The following is a 15,667-nucleotide window of genomic DNA, read 5'->3' as shown; positions in this document are numbered from 1 at the left end:
TCAAGTTAGGACTCCCGTGTGGCGGGTCAGGTCTGCCGCAGGGGCCGACCGTTGAAGGTGAGGAGCTCGCAGGATCCACGAGAGCCTGTGGCGTGTGGAGTCGTCCTGGCCTGCACGAGGACAGAAAACTTCTCCGCACTGCGCCTCGGCGGCTTGAAGCAGCCCGCTGGGCTCCCCCTCGTTCTGCAGCCGCTTCTCTCTCTGGAGGTATGCCGCCCAACGAATGGCAACTTCCGCCTCTGCCGCTGTTCCCTGATAGCGTCGATGAACGCTCCGATCGCCGCTCGGCCTCCGGTCCTCCTTGCCCCCTCGGTGGACTGGCTGCACGCACGCGCGAGGGATGCCGTTCACTGCCTCCCGTTGCACACTCTCCGCTGTCGCTGGACCTAGCGGAGACATCTCCCTGTTGCGCGCTCCTCGGCCTTTCCTGGCGGCCAGCTTCCGGCTGTCCCCCGTCGATAGCCACTGCGCCTGGACGCCCAGAGCTCGCATCCGTCGACGAGCGCCGCCTGGCAGCTGAAGGCGTAGGAACCGCGCTTCGGCGTCTGCTTCGCGTCATGTGAGGGGACGACGAGGTGGCGACGGTCGCGCGCTCGTGCGCAGACTCACTCCCCCCATCACCGCGGTCGACTGCCGCCTGTCTTCGCACGCCAAACGCCTCTGGCTCCACCAGAAAACTCTCCGGTGAATCCGCTGAGATGTGCCCATCCAAGACATATCGGCCTGCGCCGTGCTCTCTGGAGCTGGTCCCGCCCCTGCCCCCAAAAGAACGAGCGGTCCTGACCACGTCTCGAGGTGAGTCGCCGCGCCGGGAAAACGTGGACGCCGGCAAGCGGCGGAGACGACGGCGCTCGGCGACTCTTCCGGGATTCGCTGCAGCCGCCGTAGGTGCCTGCAACCCCCCCTCGTCGCCGACTGTCCGAGATCTAGGCGCTGGCCGTCCAGCATTCGCCGTCCGTGGAGACGAGGCGTTACGCGACCGCGAGTTGCCTGACCCTGCCGGTGTACCTGCAGACTGTTCAGGATGCGTAAAGCCTCGCCGCAGGGACGTGACAGAGAAACGCCTTCGAGACGGAAAGAATGGACGCCGTGAGAGACCCATTGACGAGAAAGAAGAGAACGGCCGCCTCGACCTTCGCCGACGCATGGCTTGGGGACTTGGCGACGAAGCCGAATGCGCGGGCCCTGTCGTCTCGTTCGCGTGGTCGGCGGAGACACGACTCACCGCGGCCGCTTCAGAGTCGCCTTGCCGTCTCGACGTCAGCCACCTGAAGCGAGGGCGCGGAAACGAGCGCCGCGAAAGGAGACGTCGGTGGAGCCTGCTTCCTTCGGAGGAGACGCCCGTCTCTCCGGTACGCGACCTTTCAGCGCCACTCGGGCCCAACAGCCCCGAGCCAGCCGCTGGGTAATCCACTTGACACACAGTGCGGCACTGCCAGCACTCGACGTAGAGAGAACCCAGACAGGAAATGTTCCGGGTACTGCATCGCCCACATATCACAATCATCGCCTGCGAGACACGAAGCAAGAACGCAAAGACGGAAGCGACGCAACGTGGACCATCAAAGTCGTTCCCTGGTGCCCCGACAACACGCTTCGCACAACCCGACTCCCCCTTTGTTCCCCGACGACAGGTTGAGGGCAGGCAGCACCAGCTGTGCCCAGACCCGTGACGTAGCCAGCGTGCGATTTGAAGTGCTAAGGTGTGGGCGTACAGAAACGCAGTTTACCGAACAAAGCAGAGCGGGTTTCGGACAATGGCGCCTTCCTGGACCCACGTGTGCTTCACTGCTCTGCGTTCTACGTCGCGCACGGAAGTCTGCTACGCGAAGTCACTGGCGCGTCTAACGCGCCAGGACGCACAGAAAGGAACGCGTGGCGTCACGCCTAGAGGTGTGAAGCGATCCAGAACTGTATAACTCAAAGCGAGTCCGCACATCTTCCGCGCCGTCCCCTGAGTTTCCTCAGAGTGTCATGCGCGCCTTCAGCCATGCAGGCCGTGTGGTGCGCCTGTGTTCCTTTCGCCTTTTCCTCTGTCGAACAGTCCTGAACCGCAGGCTGACAAATCTCCCCACTTCGTACCCGGCCGCCTCGAAGGCCGTTGCTCGCCTGCGACTGGACCGCGTTGAGGGTTAGGCAGCTGCTGCACTGCACGAACTGCGCCCGGCTGTCGAACTCGAGCAGTTGGAGACAATTGTGGCACTGGAGCCGCGCAAGAAACGGTCCCTGCTGAGCGTCACCCGGATTGGGACCGTTGACCTGGGAAACGAATGGCGCAGGAGAACGACGGGAACATGACGAAGCGCGACTTACTCTCGCATGTTTGCTTTCTACTGCATGTGCAGATGTGTAGGCGACCGAAACACGACTTGTGTGCCGTGCGCCGAGGCACTGTCACATCCGCACCCACCTGAACTGCGCAGATACGGACCGCCGACTCTCGCTATTTTCTCACCGCCTCAACCGATGCAGGCAGGTTTTCGAGCCCCGCGACGCAGGACACGGCACCATCAGGGAGCTCAAGGAAGAAACAGTCGTTCCCGACGTAAGCATCTGGCCCTGCGCGTTCGCCTCGGAATTTGCGCCTGCAGGTGCTGTCTCCACTTTCGCCGTCTGCGTTCGCAGGGATTGTCGCGGCCGAACGCCCCCGTCTGCTCGCCTGGCCTTCCGTTTCACCTGCCGCATTCGTGCAGCCTTCTACCGGTCCCCTCTCTGTTCTTTCCCGTAGAACCGCGCCGCGCGCTTCGCTCGCCCCGTCCTCGTGACTGCCTGCGTCTACCGCTAGTTCCTGGGAAGTTGCCGACCCGGCAGGCACCAGATCGGACTGCGCCTCGCCTGACTGCCCGTCGGCTTGCACAGAGCCCAGCAGGATGGACTCCGGCGGCGTAGCTGAGGACGAAGCCTCCGACGCAGGCTCGTCTCCTTCACTGTCGCGAGTGTGTGACAGAGTTGCTACCAACGCCGTAAACGCAGAAGCTCGAGAAGGCGTCCTGTGCCCGACGGGCGCCTCTGTCTCTGGCCCAGACGAGGGCCGCGTCTCTGCGCGTCCGTCAGCCGCCCCCTCTGAACTATCCGCCATTCTCTGACACCACTTTCAGAGTGCGCATTTAGCAGCGAGGCCGACGACCCGGCATCCAGCGGAGACCGCGAAGATGGCACAGCTCTCTCGCCCAGTCCTTCTTCGCCTTCCCAAGCCTTGCTGAGGAATGAAAATCTTTCTGAAGCGAACGACGACGTCGTGCGTGAGGAAACACAGACCTAAAAGCCCTCCACGAGCTGGGGGGCCGCGGAGCGGAACGAAAAGAGGAGAGCCATTCTCCCCCCCGTTCTTGCGTCAGCTCCCCGTCTGACCTTGGACTGAAACGGAGAACTCTGTCCCTGACCTGAACGCTCGTTGCCGGCTAGCGACGCCCGCGACCTCCCCGCGCTCCGGCACGCGACTGGCCAGGCGACGGTGTGTGTAGAAAACCGAGGGAGCGCACGCACGCTCAGAGGCCAGGCAGCAGTCGACTGTTCTTGGGGCGAGGCCACGAGACCCAGTGTGACAACCAGAAACCTGCGCGGCGGTGGAGCGTCTCGCGGAGAAGCGGCCTGGAGCGGCTGAGGGCGCAGCTTCTGCAGGGACATACCATCTGCGTCTCTTTGGCGTTACGGACGAAAAGATAGCGACTTTTTTTCGGCGACTCTGAATGCAGGACCGAGCACAGCGACATGTTTGATTCCTCCGCAACCGGACGGCCTAGCAAACAAGGAGGCACGAGAAAAAGACGACGCAGACTGGGGAGCCCGTGCAGAGACGGAAAAAGTGAGAAACACGTGGGTGCCGCTGGCCCTCTGGCATGCTCCCGAAAGGCGCCAACCGAGGGAACCGGACAGGCGTGCGGCAACGTAGTGCGCGCACAGCGACGCCTGTGCGCACGTGTGAAGGCGTGAAAGCAGGAAAGCTTCAGATACGTCAAGAGGCGAGTAGGGGAGACTGCGCCCAGTCACCGTGGAGAGAGTCCGAACAGCCGCATTGCCTGTAGATCTACCATGAGACAGGAACCTCTGCATGCATGGGATGAAGGCTTTTTTTAGAATTGTAAGAACGTATAAGAATACGTGCACACTCGGGCCGTGTCCACAGGGGAGGGACGGCTAAACAGACTTGAAAACGCCGGGACAGTGCATGTGTGCGTCAGCGACGAAGAGGAACCTCCCCAGACAATCGCCTGCTTCCTTTCCTCTGGTGACCAGCCCCGAGACGAAGGCCCCTTTGTGCCGTAGCCTCATGACGATGCCCATTTCACGGGCATTTACAGACGGCGCTTGACTGGCGCAGGAAATACGAGCTGCCGTTCAGCGTCGGGTTCTCAGAAACTGTTTCCCAGTCCGCGTTCTTTCCAAATCGCCTCAGTCGAGAAGATACGCGGCTCCGCTTCAGGCTTCACAAGAACTGCAGTTCAATCAACCGCGAATCGATTTCTCATCCGGTTTTCGGACGAGCGTCGACTTCGCGGGGCGATGACGGGAGTGGCGCGGGAATCACGTTCAAAGGGTCGAAGGCACAGTGCATGTCGACGCCCCTCTGAGGACGTTTGGACCGATTTTAATCAGAAAGACGGTCACTTGACGCAGTTGGAAAACTGGAGAGACAGTGGCGCAGATAGCAGGCGATTGCTTAGACGAGCAAAAGACTGACAAAAGCAGGGGTCGTACAGCAAACTTGATGCCGCCAAATGAGGAACGGTCCTCCTGCGAAGTCAGTGACGACTGCGTTCTTTTGAGCAAGCGAAAGCGACGGAAATCAGTTCCGGTGGAGCCGCGCTCGCGCTCGCGTCGAGACCCCACGAGCTTCGAGAGGCAGAAAAGCTCCTTTTTCCTGCGGGAAACAGAGATGCCGAAGTCGAAAAGCGACTTGCAAATCAAGTTGGCAAAAACTCTCGACACGCACAGAGCAAATGCGTGAGGCTGCGAGACATGTCGCCAGAATTCTCCTTTGCGAAAAATCCCCCCAGCGCAGAAACGGAGTCTCCGCGACCTGGGCGGCTGGGGGACGCAATTCTCGGGACTGCCTGACACGGGGGGAGCAAATGAACACGATAATGGACTGTCCTTTGATGGAAACTCAACAAAAGTGAGTCATGCGTCTGGACGGACAGAGCGGTGCTGTGTCTTCCGCGCCCTCTGACCAGTCTCCCAGTGCAGATGTCACGAGCTTTCACCTACTATTCTCGAGAAAGCGGGAGTTGCACATAGCCTTCGGCTTATGTTCCAGTAGCGTCGCGCCGCGGAGAAAGATATAAGAAGGTTCCATTCGCGAATAACAGACACACCGAGTGGATCTTCTTCACTGTTCCTTTCTTCCGCCACAGATTTCCATGAGGAAGGACGCCGATGTGATTCTCTCGGCCCTCGCGGAAAGCGCTCGCTCGCTGCTTATATTCGGACAGGCAACTCAACCGTCTCTTCGGGGGCCGGGGTAGCTGAGCGTTTGTGGTAACGAACCCTTCAGCTTCTTTCTTTTCTGAAAATGCGTTAGCAAACAGGAACGCGCGTATGGAAACATCGCGGAGCCCAGGTGATTTTGACCTGTATGTGATACGCGTGGTGTGCACAAGAGCACCCCAGGCAGTCGCGACCGAAACGCTGGTACGCACGACCTGGTACGAATTGTTCCAGTCCTCGCCGTACCCACGAGCACATTGCCCGAGGCAATCCCTGAGACTGATTCTCCACCGCGAGAGCTCGATGTCAACATCTAGACGAAGCTTAAGGGAACAATTGCTCGGACTTCCTCGGTGCTAGCTAGGGTCCGATGTCTTTTCATCCCGCCGCCGTGACGGCTGGCTGATTCGCACCGCGTTTCGCCCCTCAAGCGCGCCGCCCCTCAGGGAAAGACTCGAAGAGCAGCTCTGTAATTTGCACAGCTTTCCTGCTCAGAGCTCATGGCTCACTTGACCTTTCTTCCTCAGTTATACCGAAGCCTTTAAATCCACGAGGGAAAGTTCCACTGTCACTGTCAGACGACGGAACGTCTTCCCGGTAGCGCGTCGCACACACACCGGCACCTGTCTTGCACCGCATTCGAAAAGTTTCTTCAGGCATAATTCTTCGTTAAATCCCACCCTCGTTCCTTTTCACTGTAATCTCGACTAGTCATCTGCATGCCACCAAACATACTCGTTAATGTGCACCTGTCTTCCTTCGCCGCTGGGCGCATCGATGCGTACGGACAGGGATCCGGCAGGTGACGGCCTGGTCAACTACGAAGAGCCATCCTTGTCTGCGTACCAGAACTGTAAAGCCTAGTGCATTCGTTGAAGGATTCAGCGATGAGGAACTCTGATGGAACAGGCATCCTCTGAATCGAACTTCCTCACCCAAGCTGAGGCCGAGGAAAAGAGGTGCGCGCAAAACGACTTGGCGGGTCTGTAACGCACACAGCATTCGTGAGTAGTGTTATTTACATCTCGTCTCTTGTTGCATGTGTGATTCTTTGTTTCTCGACAACCGGGGGTATCTTCTCCCATCGACATCCAGCATGAAGATTTCGCGGGAAGGGTGCGAAGCCGAAAGAGCGACTACGGCGCAAGCTCATTTTTAGCCTTGTTCGTTCTTGCCGGGAAACAGCCGCTTGCTTCTTGTGTGCGTGTATGTCTGTGAACGCCGCACGGCCGACCGCGCAGACGTCGCATGTGTACAGCGCTGTCTCACCGAGGGGGTTTTTCCAACCTGGTGCTGGAAACCTCACTGTGCACTCACTGCGCACGCACTGTGCATCGTCGAACCACCATTTTTACTAGTCTGGTTCTTGCGACATGCTTGCGCCCATGCACACGCGATCGTGCATCTTACGGGCTGCGCTTATTCCTCGATAGGCCAACTGATCAATCGCTACGTTTGGTGATTGGAGGCGCGTCCGCTCGACCGATGTGCTCCGGCTCCACCCACATGCTTGTTCGCACCCATGTACATGTACACGCATCCCTGAAGAAAAAAAAAACTCCCGAATCCACCCTTCGCTTGGTGTTTGTCTAGGCTGTTTCCAATACAAGTGAAAGTCTGTGTGTCTGTTGCTCCGACGCGATACAGCTTCACGGCTACTACACCTGTCTACAGGAATGTGTTGTGGCGCTTTGCACACACGTGTATCTAAACGGTACGGTTGGGCTGTCGGGTTCCTACGGACCGCGCGAGAAGCCGGCGTTTGTCCCTGGTTCTCCCGTCCTAAACGCCGTGCAAAGCCGCTTGCCTCGCCCCGAAATGAAATCCTCGGCTCCCCTGCCGGTGTCCGACGCCCGCGCCTCCTCTGTGGGCTCGGAGAAAACCCTTCGGAAGCCCCCGAGACACAGCAGGTCTGCAGTTGCCGTCTTGCAGCAAGAGACGGCTGCCCAGCACCCGCGAGTGCCGGGGCCAGCGCTCGCCTCGCGGGGGGGACTTGCTTCCTCGCCGGGAAAACAAGCTACGGCGTTTCCTCTTCCCCCTCTCAAACACACAAATAGAGCAAAAAGTGTCACCACGACTGTCTCAAAAAGGTAAGACAAAGAAGGCAACAGACGCCGAGACAGCGGCGTTCAAACTGTATGCACATTTCGTCCACAAGCGCTTGCTTTTTCGCACCGCAACGGGACCCGGCAAGGGATATCTATGCGCTCGTCGACACCACTGCATACCAATAGATAGATATATAGACAGACAGATAGAAATAAATAGACAGACAGATAGATAGAAGTAGAGAGATAGACAGATAGATAGATAGTAGTCCCCGTACTTGCCGCTTTCTGTCAATGTGGATCTGCATGTCGTGGAGCTGTTTACTCTCTGGGGATGTAATCTCTAGTCATGCCTGTCGCTCTGCTTGCACACGGCTTCACGCCCTTCCTGACGGCTTGGCTGTCCGACCGTCCTGCAGATCCTTCATCACACAACCCGCCGGCAACTGCCGAGAGTCGGACGCCCGCGCATCCCGGCCAACCCTTCCCGGGAGGGTGTCCACGGGAGTCGCCGGGGGCAAGTTGCATGCTGCGCCGAGCGCGTTCCAAGCGAGTTCCGGAAGAGCGGCAAGTGTAAGCTTTGCGACGATGTGTGAACGCTCAGTTCCCGATGTCCAAAGCCTACTCGGTTCGCTGTCGGATGAGACAGACTGGTCACCCGACCCAGGCGCGTCGCTCTCCTGGGCGTCGTCGAATTCCACGTCCGCGGCTTCTAGCGTCATTTTGTCGTCCTCGGAAGGCTCACTGCTCCCCACACAGGACGACCTCCCAAGAAAAAGGCATGGCGCCGTTCCCCGGTCGCGCCGACGCGCAGGCTCCAGAATGCAGAGGGCCGGAAGCGAGACGAACACCAAGAGACCCGGCCTGCCGAGAGGCTCCGAACGCCCCACGCTCTTCGACGTTCCGCTGCCCAAGCCGGAGCGGCTACCGCTGGACCTGACGCCCTACCTGGTACGCTCCAGCGAGACGAAAGACACCGCGAGGCAGCGAGAGCTGTTCTAGGCAGAAAGGTTCACAAGCAGCGACATACGGGACCAGCGGGAGGGCGGGAACCGACGGTGGAGCATTTTGGCGAGCTCAGGGAACGCGCGAGAGCGACTGCCCACCTCAGAGAAACCCGAAGGGGTCTTTGCGGTGTATCCGGCACACAGAAACGGGAACAGCCGATCTTTATACAGCCGCTGGTGTCCGCCGATGCAGCAGTTTGCTCTTGGGCTGGCGACGCGCATGGTGGTACGGGGAAGTGTCTCTCTCGTGTTTCCCTGTTTCCTCTTGGAATCCCATCCGGGCTTCCAGCACACGACACGGGCCGAGATGGGGATGAGGCAGTCCACCTCTCACGCTCATGCTTCCTCTGAGCAACACGGCGGAGCGTCTGGATGCCTCGAATGGTTGGTTCTCACCGCGTCGCCACCGGTTCCTCAGGAAGCAGTTCTTCCCGCCCTGCGAAACGCGAGTCCACCTTGTGAGCGCTGCAGTCAGTCTGCCGGTGGATGGAAAGGGTCTTCGATCCGTATCACGCCCTGTGCCCAGACACGCGAGTGTTCTTTGCGGACGACTGGGCGCGCCACAATGGAAGGCTTCGCCCGAAATGCACGTCCGAGAAGGAAGGGGAGAACGCTCGAAGCCGGTGGTGTGAGAGTGTCCGGCACGTGCCTTGTCTCCGCGCAGGCAGAAGGCGGTGAAAAGCCGGCAGAGCGGACGGCGCCGACACAGACCGACGCGTTCCATCTCTTGCCAGGCGACGCGCCCTTCGTGCCGGCCAAGCGCGGCGTCGATGCGGCGACCCAGTGTGAGTGTGTAGGCAACAGATCGAGGGGTTTTCTCCTCAGACTGAAGCTCCCTGACAAGGCTCTGTATGTGTGTACATCTACCACGGCGTAGCCTAATTATAAAATACGCGTTTCTAAACATATCTGCGTACATAGTTGTGTGCAAATGCAGCTGTATGTATGGGCCTGGCAACCGGTGGTTCACACAACTTGCTATGTCACTCTAGATGGATCCATCATCAGAGCAGCCGCCTAGCCGCCCAGCAACTACACGGTGCGGATGCCCAAGCTCGGCGCTCTGCGTTTTTGGTATCGGTGCCCAGCATGACTTTCGATGTTTGATTTTCTTCGCTGCGATCGGAAACTCTGGGGTCTGCTTATCCGGAGAGGGGCCCCTGACCCGCAGCTAGTCAGAGAGAAGGCGCCCTCCAATATCGGAGCGCAAGGCTGTTCTAGGGTCAAACGAGCCGTCACCGAACTCTCCGGCGCCTCGGCAAAGTGCATGCGCAAACGCCTCAGACCTTGCCTCTAGTGTAGGCGCGCAGTGCGAAGTGTCTCGAGGGTAAAGGGATCGGACCAACAATTCAGATCTGCATTCATGGTTTCTCTCTTTTTTTAGCGTCGGGTGAGTCCACACGCCCATTTACCAGGAGTGCATGACTTCGTAGGTTTTTCCCAAAGCCATGGACGGCGGTGCTGTTCTCTCGCGTTCGGGTCTCCGTGAACCAGTCTTCACTCCGATCTGTTGCGTGCTGTTTTCTGTTTCTGCCGTCTCTCATACGACTGATGCAAGTATTTGGAGACGAAGAACTCTTCCATTTTGCAGAGGAGGTGTCTCCGTTAGTCGACGTTCTCGTATGGAAAACCCTCGACGAGGTTCAGAGCGAACTGGGACACGAAGCAGAACTCGAGGCAATGGTAGCGTACCGAACGGCGTGCGTGGAGCGGTGTAGGGCGCGACTCGAGCAGGAAGCGCAGGCAGAGCGCCTTGAACGACTTCGTGCAGAGAATACGCGGATGCTCATCGAATTCAATGAAAGAAAGTGAACAAGCTCCAACATCGGTGGTGGTATCTGTTATAGCTACTCCCTCGCGGGATTTCGTCCATCGCCTACATTATCTGGATCTATATATGCATGAAGATGTGTACCGAAGCATATTTTGTAGGAGAGATGTATAAGGCCTAAATCTGCATTTGCGGATTAATGTGGCTTCCTCGCTCTCCATACATTTAACCATAGATGTACCTGCGCATCGGGCGACCTCTTGCAGATGCTCACACTATACCGTTTCAGCTGCTACAAGAAGACCCTTAGCAACAAATGTATAGCCACTCTCCTACCATCTGGATATCTACATGTACATATATATATATATATATATATATATTCATTTGGGGGTTAAGAGCATTGGCATGCTGGTGCTGATACTTTTTTGCAGGATTGAGCAAGAGGTACTCGTGGTCAGAAAGCTGTTGGCAGTGGAGGCCGCGGAGCTCACGCCTTTCTATCCCCTCGTCGCTTGCTGTCTGGATGGATTGCGAGCAGTGAGAAAAAACACAAGTATCTGCTCCTACCCGAAGAAGCTATGTAGAAAACGAAAGATATTCACCTGAAAGATGCGCATGTGTCTCTGAAACTGCCGATGACCCCGATGACCCATGTGCACATGTCTGAATAGTCGCGGGTATGCATCCTCCTGATCCGCTGGTGTCAATATAAGTAGAAATCTAAGTGTGGACATCTGCATACTCAAACGAGTATACATATATATATATATATATATATATATATATGCATATACAAATGCAGATTAGGTCGACCCTTTGAGTTAACACGTCAGACATGTTTGCGTTCATGTGCCAATACATATTCGTATACGTCGAGATACGTACACGTATAAACATACACCGGAAGAGTTTTTGTCTACCTGAAAACCGTACACACACCGATATTCATCTGCTGCGGTAATTTTTCCGACGCATCCGTTTTGCATTCCACGAAGGGCGAAGACAGTGCCTGCTCGTAGCATCGGAGATACAAGCACACATGCATTTCCCTACTCCGATTTACAAGAGTATAGTCTACGTAGGTATTTTAGGTATGGACGAATACATATATATATATATATATATATATTCAAACCTATAATAGCTTGTATACATACGGCCTCACCACTGGCCATTTTCGAATTGAAGTCGTGTCCTGTCCGGAGATTTTTGGATGCTTTGTAGTTTCTACTCTCTCTCTCTCGCCGGTGTCTCTCGGTGTGTTGGCAGCAAGGCGCCTTCATTGAAGACGCCACTGTCGCCGTCCAAACCCGCACGATGGTGCAACTGCACCAGAACATCGAGACTGCACTCGCGCAGCTCGTGGTGAGACTTCTTGCAGCCGGTACTTCACAGAAAAACAGAGCCGCATATCACCGGGACGGAGAGTGAACGAGAAACTTGGTTAGCACAATCAATAACGGGAGGCAACGGACAACCCGCCTGCCGGAGAGGGAATCGGTGCGGTTCGGTGGACCTTCAGTCGGCTAGAATGTGCGTTGAATCCGTAGCCAGTACGTTTGATCACACGTTTTCTTTCCGCTTGCCGAGGGTCCCATCTCCCTTGCACCGTGACGTAACGTTGTTCACGAAACACACTTAGCCGTCGACTGTCGGTTGAACCACTAGCGGTAGAGACATCGTAAGAGGTTAGGCGGACAATGATAGTCGAACGTGGAGTGCGCTTCATCTTCCCGCAACGTAATGAGACGCAGCCATGAACACCGCCTGAAAAGGGGTAGAACGCGGATTCCAAACTGCAGGTGCCGGCTTCGTAGTGGCGCTTTGGCAAGTTCGCACTCCCCGTGAAAAGCTCTCACACCCATTTGGGCGTCGGAACAAATAAGGTTCCTGTATTTCTGGCTATCCGCATGAAGCACTCGAACGCCCAGGCTAAACTGTCCTCGTCGGTAGCGCACTTGTCTTCTCGTTCCTAGTTCCTCAAAGCACCAGAAGTCGTGTGGCCGCCGTTAGCGCAGTCGGGGATTAAGATGAAGCTGCGAAAAGGAATCTGGCATGACAGCGCTATGGTGAAGGCAAACGACCAATCAACCCTGAGAATCTTAGGTTTCCCGAGAAATCTGAAGCTTCATGGGGCCAGTGTAAATGTGTAATATGTCACGGTCAGTAGCAGTTGCAGTGCAGCGGAGGCGAGCGTTATCCAAACATACCGGAGGCAGACTGCACGCAATCAAGCGAAACAGAAACCGGGTCCACACAACTCCGAGGTGTAGCTTCAGGACTCACCCACGTCAGGAAGGTGACGGTGACTGTTGTGACAGCTGCGTATACAAATGGCGTCTTCTCAAAGGGACTAGGATATGTCTGCACTTGGACCCCGCATGGCCCAAAAGCGATATATGTGTGTATACATGCCAGCAAGTATGTCTATCGTCCAAAGCATGCATATACATGCATATATGGATACACACAAACTGTCTACTCGGTGCTTCGGGGTTTAGCAAGGACGAGCCAACGGGTGAGGAGTAGCTGGGGTTGCGGCGCGTCCAAATCAGAAATGCTCCAGCAAAATTCAGACACGCATGAGCACATTCGTATGTATCTACATATAGATATATGCAGATTTGTATTTCCGTGTGCTTGTATTGGGTATGCGTACTCTGTCTGTCGAATGTAGCTTCTCGAAGATGCAACAAAGGAAATTCTAAGGGCAGAGATTTCCTGCCATGCCTCGTCGTCTGAACGTTTTCAACGTGAATATGATGACCACGAGCGCGTGCGGCGTATCAGAGACCGCAGGGTGATGGACATTCGACGAGGCCGCCTGCATTTCACACTTAGAGTAGAAGGCAAGTGTTCGGGAGGGTTTTCTACAAAAATCGTTTGTTGTGTGTCTACCACGGCCACGTAGAGTTACATGAGAATTCGTGTATACTCGTATATGCACATTCACATGGCAATCAACGAGCTGCCGAGGTGTTTGCCGTATCTTGCACACGACGTGTGGGCTTTACAGAGGCCTCAGCTACAACTGCCGTCTGCCCTGCCGTCCACGTTTGCAGATAGAACGCGGTGAACAGTGCCAGTAACTCACAGATAAATACCTCCTTCGGTTCTCGACAGGAATCGGACGTCTGAGCTGGTCAACCAGTGCCGGGGTGCTCCTCGTGCGTGGGGGCGGCAAGGTCACGGGCTTTAGGCCTCTCTCGTAGCGTCTGAGCAATGGAACTGAACACAGGCACAGTCTCCTGGACCCGTATTGACGCGTAGATAGACGCCCATAGGGCACCCTCTCGTTTCCTCGCTGTTGTACGCGCGAAACGAGACAGTTCTGCACACGCACCGGAGACACGTCGGAGAGGGGGCCGGACACTTGTCGAACTAGGCAGTTGTTTCCGCTTCCATGCGATTCATCTTTGCGTCCTGACAGATATCCCTCCACTTCGTCCACTCTCGCCCGCCGCGGAGAGCTCGTTCGTACGTTCCGAAGAAGGGGAGGAAGGCGAAATAAAGCGAAAGGAGGCAGACGGCCGCAGCGAGGGAGACGAAGGAGATGACTCCTCTCCATCTTCCGCTTCCTCCGCATTCGATAGTGGAGCAGGCGCCCCTAAAGGGAGACAGTTTGTCCCTCATCTGCCCGGTGCAGGCGGAAGGAGAGGGACTCAACCTCGGCAGCATCCTGATCGAACGAGTGGCGCAGAGGAGACAACTTTCCGAGGCGAACCGGAAGAAGCTGCGCCAATGAAGCAAGCAGAAGAAAAGTCCAGACGACCTTCAAACGACTCGGAGAGACACAGGGAGAGTTTCGACGACGCCGGGGCTGTGAAGGCATATCGTGCGTTGTCTACGGTGCCCCACCAGACGAGAAGGAAAGAGCGACAAACCCAAGGAGGGCCGAGCCGAGTGATCGATACATCCGTGTCCAGCGTTTTAGGGTCGGATACCTTGAACGGCACGGACGCCTCTTCAGAAACCGAGACAGAGAGTCACGAGAATGCGTGCAGCCAGAGTCCAGAGGGACAAGGCGACCGGGAAGATGCCGACCTCGTATTCAGCGTAGATATTGTTGTGGGACCTCTGACAGTCGTGAAGTGCAGCGAAACCAGGGAATGCTTCGCTATGGAAGAAGTTAGAGAAGCTATTTCGACGTGGATCAGTGAGCATGTGCCAGACCTGGAGGCGAGGGCCCGCGCTGGCTTTGATGTTGTATGGAAGAACGCAGTTCAAACGGTGAGAATGGTAACTCGAGACAGACCCTCCTAGTCACAGGGAACAAACTCATCGATATGTATAGACATACAGAGATATAGAGGTATACCAAAGTATAGCGGCATACATGTATGCTTCCAGCGATCTCGCTACCTACCTCTTTGCGTCTGTCGGCGCGAACACGCACACCCACGGGTATATGTTTATATGTTCATGCCTACTAGTTAGGGCCGTTCTGGTGGGTCGTAGTAACATTTCATTCTACGTAAGCTCAAAGGCAGAATCACTCCATCTACAGAGGAACAGTCAAGACTATAATCCGCCGTTTTGCGTGAGGTGTTCAACGTTTCCGCGACCGACAGGGGTGGCTTTGTCCCCACTTCGTCGCCTTAGGACATCACATTCGGATGCTTGCTTCGGTTCCTTCGATATCCATGTGTTAGGCGACCTTTGCTAATTCGATTCGTTGAATGCCTGTATTTCAGAGCGTTGAGTCGCTGCTCCAGTCTTTACCCGGAGAACTCTACCTGAAACCGAGACCGGAAAACTCCACTCCACAAAAACGTGAACAAAAACAGGAAGCCGCGGAGTAATGATTTCGGAGTGCACGGCAAGAGGCGAAGGCGAAACGTTTATTCTCGTGATCATTTTTCTCTAGGTGTGCAAATTCATATCATGCCTAAAACAGCGCCCATATCATTATATGTAGTTGGGTTTAGCCACAGCGATTTAGCTACGTTGTGTAAATTTGGGGTGATCGTATCGGTTTACATTGCTCTCTGAGCATAACTCTGCGCCGCTTGTTCCAGAGTCCGTTCTTTGACCTCTGGGTTGTCTTTCCAGATTTCACACTGATGGATTTTGCGTGCTAACGACAGTGGGATTTCCTTCGATGAGCATGAAGAGCACTCAGCACACATGGGTCTAGAAATTTCCCTGGCAGCGGTCTTGCCTTATGACGCCGTGACTACGAAGGCGTCGGTGGCTCAAGAACTTTGCTCCCCTAAAGAAAGGCCAACACGGACCAGGGTGCGTGGGAGGGCTGTGGACTTTGGGGAGTAGGGCTGAGGGGACTGGGTGCAACGGAGATGGACGGTATTCAGCTGGAGCATGTCGCAGCTCGAAGGCTCCTGAAGTAAGACAGTTAGTCGGATCATGTGCTGCGTGGACGCGTGCATGCAAAATGCACACGCTTCTGGGTT

The 15,667-nt window shown here is 56.1% G+C and overlaps 1 protein-coding gene across 1 annotated transcript; it reads right to left on the bottom strand.

Moving 5' to 3' along the window:
- Positions 1-3,079, bottom strand: NCLIV_016550 (conserved hypothetical protein; the record flags this gene model as incomplete). The annotated part of the gene is made up of 4 exons (XM_003881847.1): positions 1-516; positions 1,226-1,510; positions 2,083-2,259; positions 2,456-3,079. The coding sequence occupies 4 exons, from the start codon at positions 3,077-3,079 to the stop codon at positions 1-3; spliced, it is 1,602 nt and encodes a 533-aa protein (XP_003881896.1).
- Between the last annotated feature and the right edge of the window lie 12,588 nt (positions 3,080-15,667).

This window comes from Neospora caninum, chromosome VI (assembly GCF_000208865.1).
Source record: "Neospora caninum Liverpool complete genome, chromosome VI".
NCBI classification, from domain to species: Eukaryota; Apicomplexa; class Conoidasida; order Eucoccidiorida; family Sarcocystidae; genus Neospora; species Neospora caninum.
This window is presented reverse-complemented; position numbering and strand designations above follow the sequence as displayed.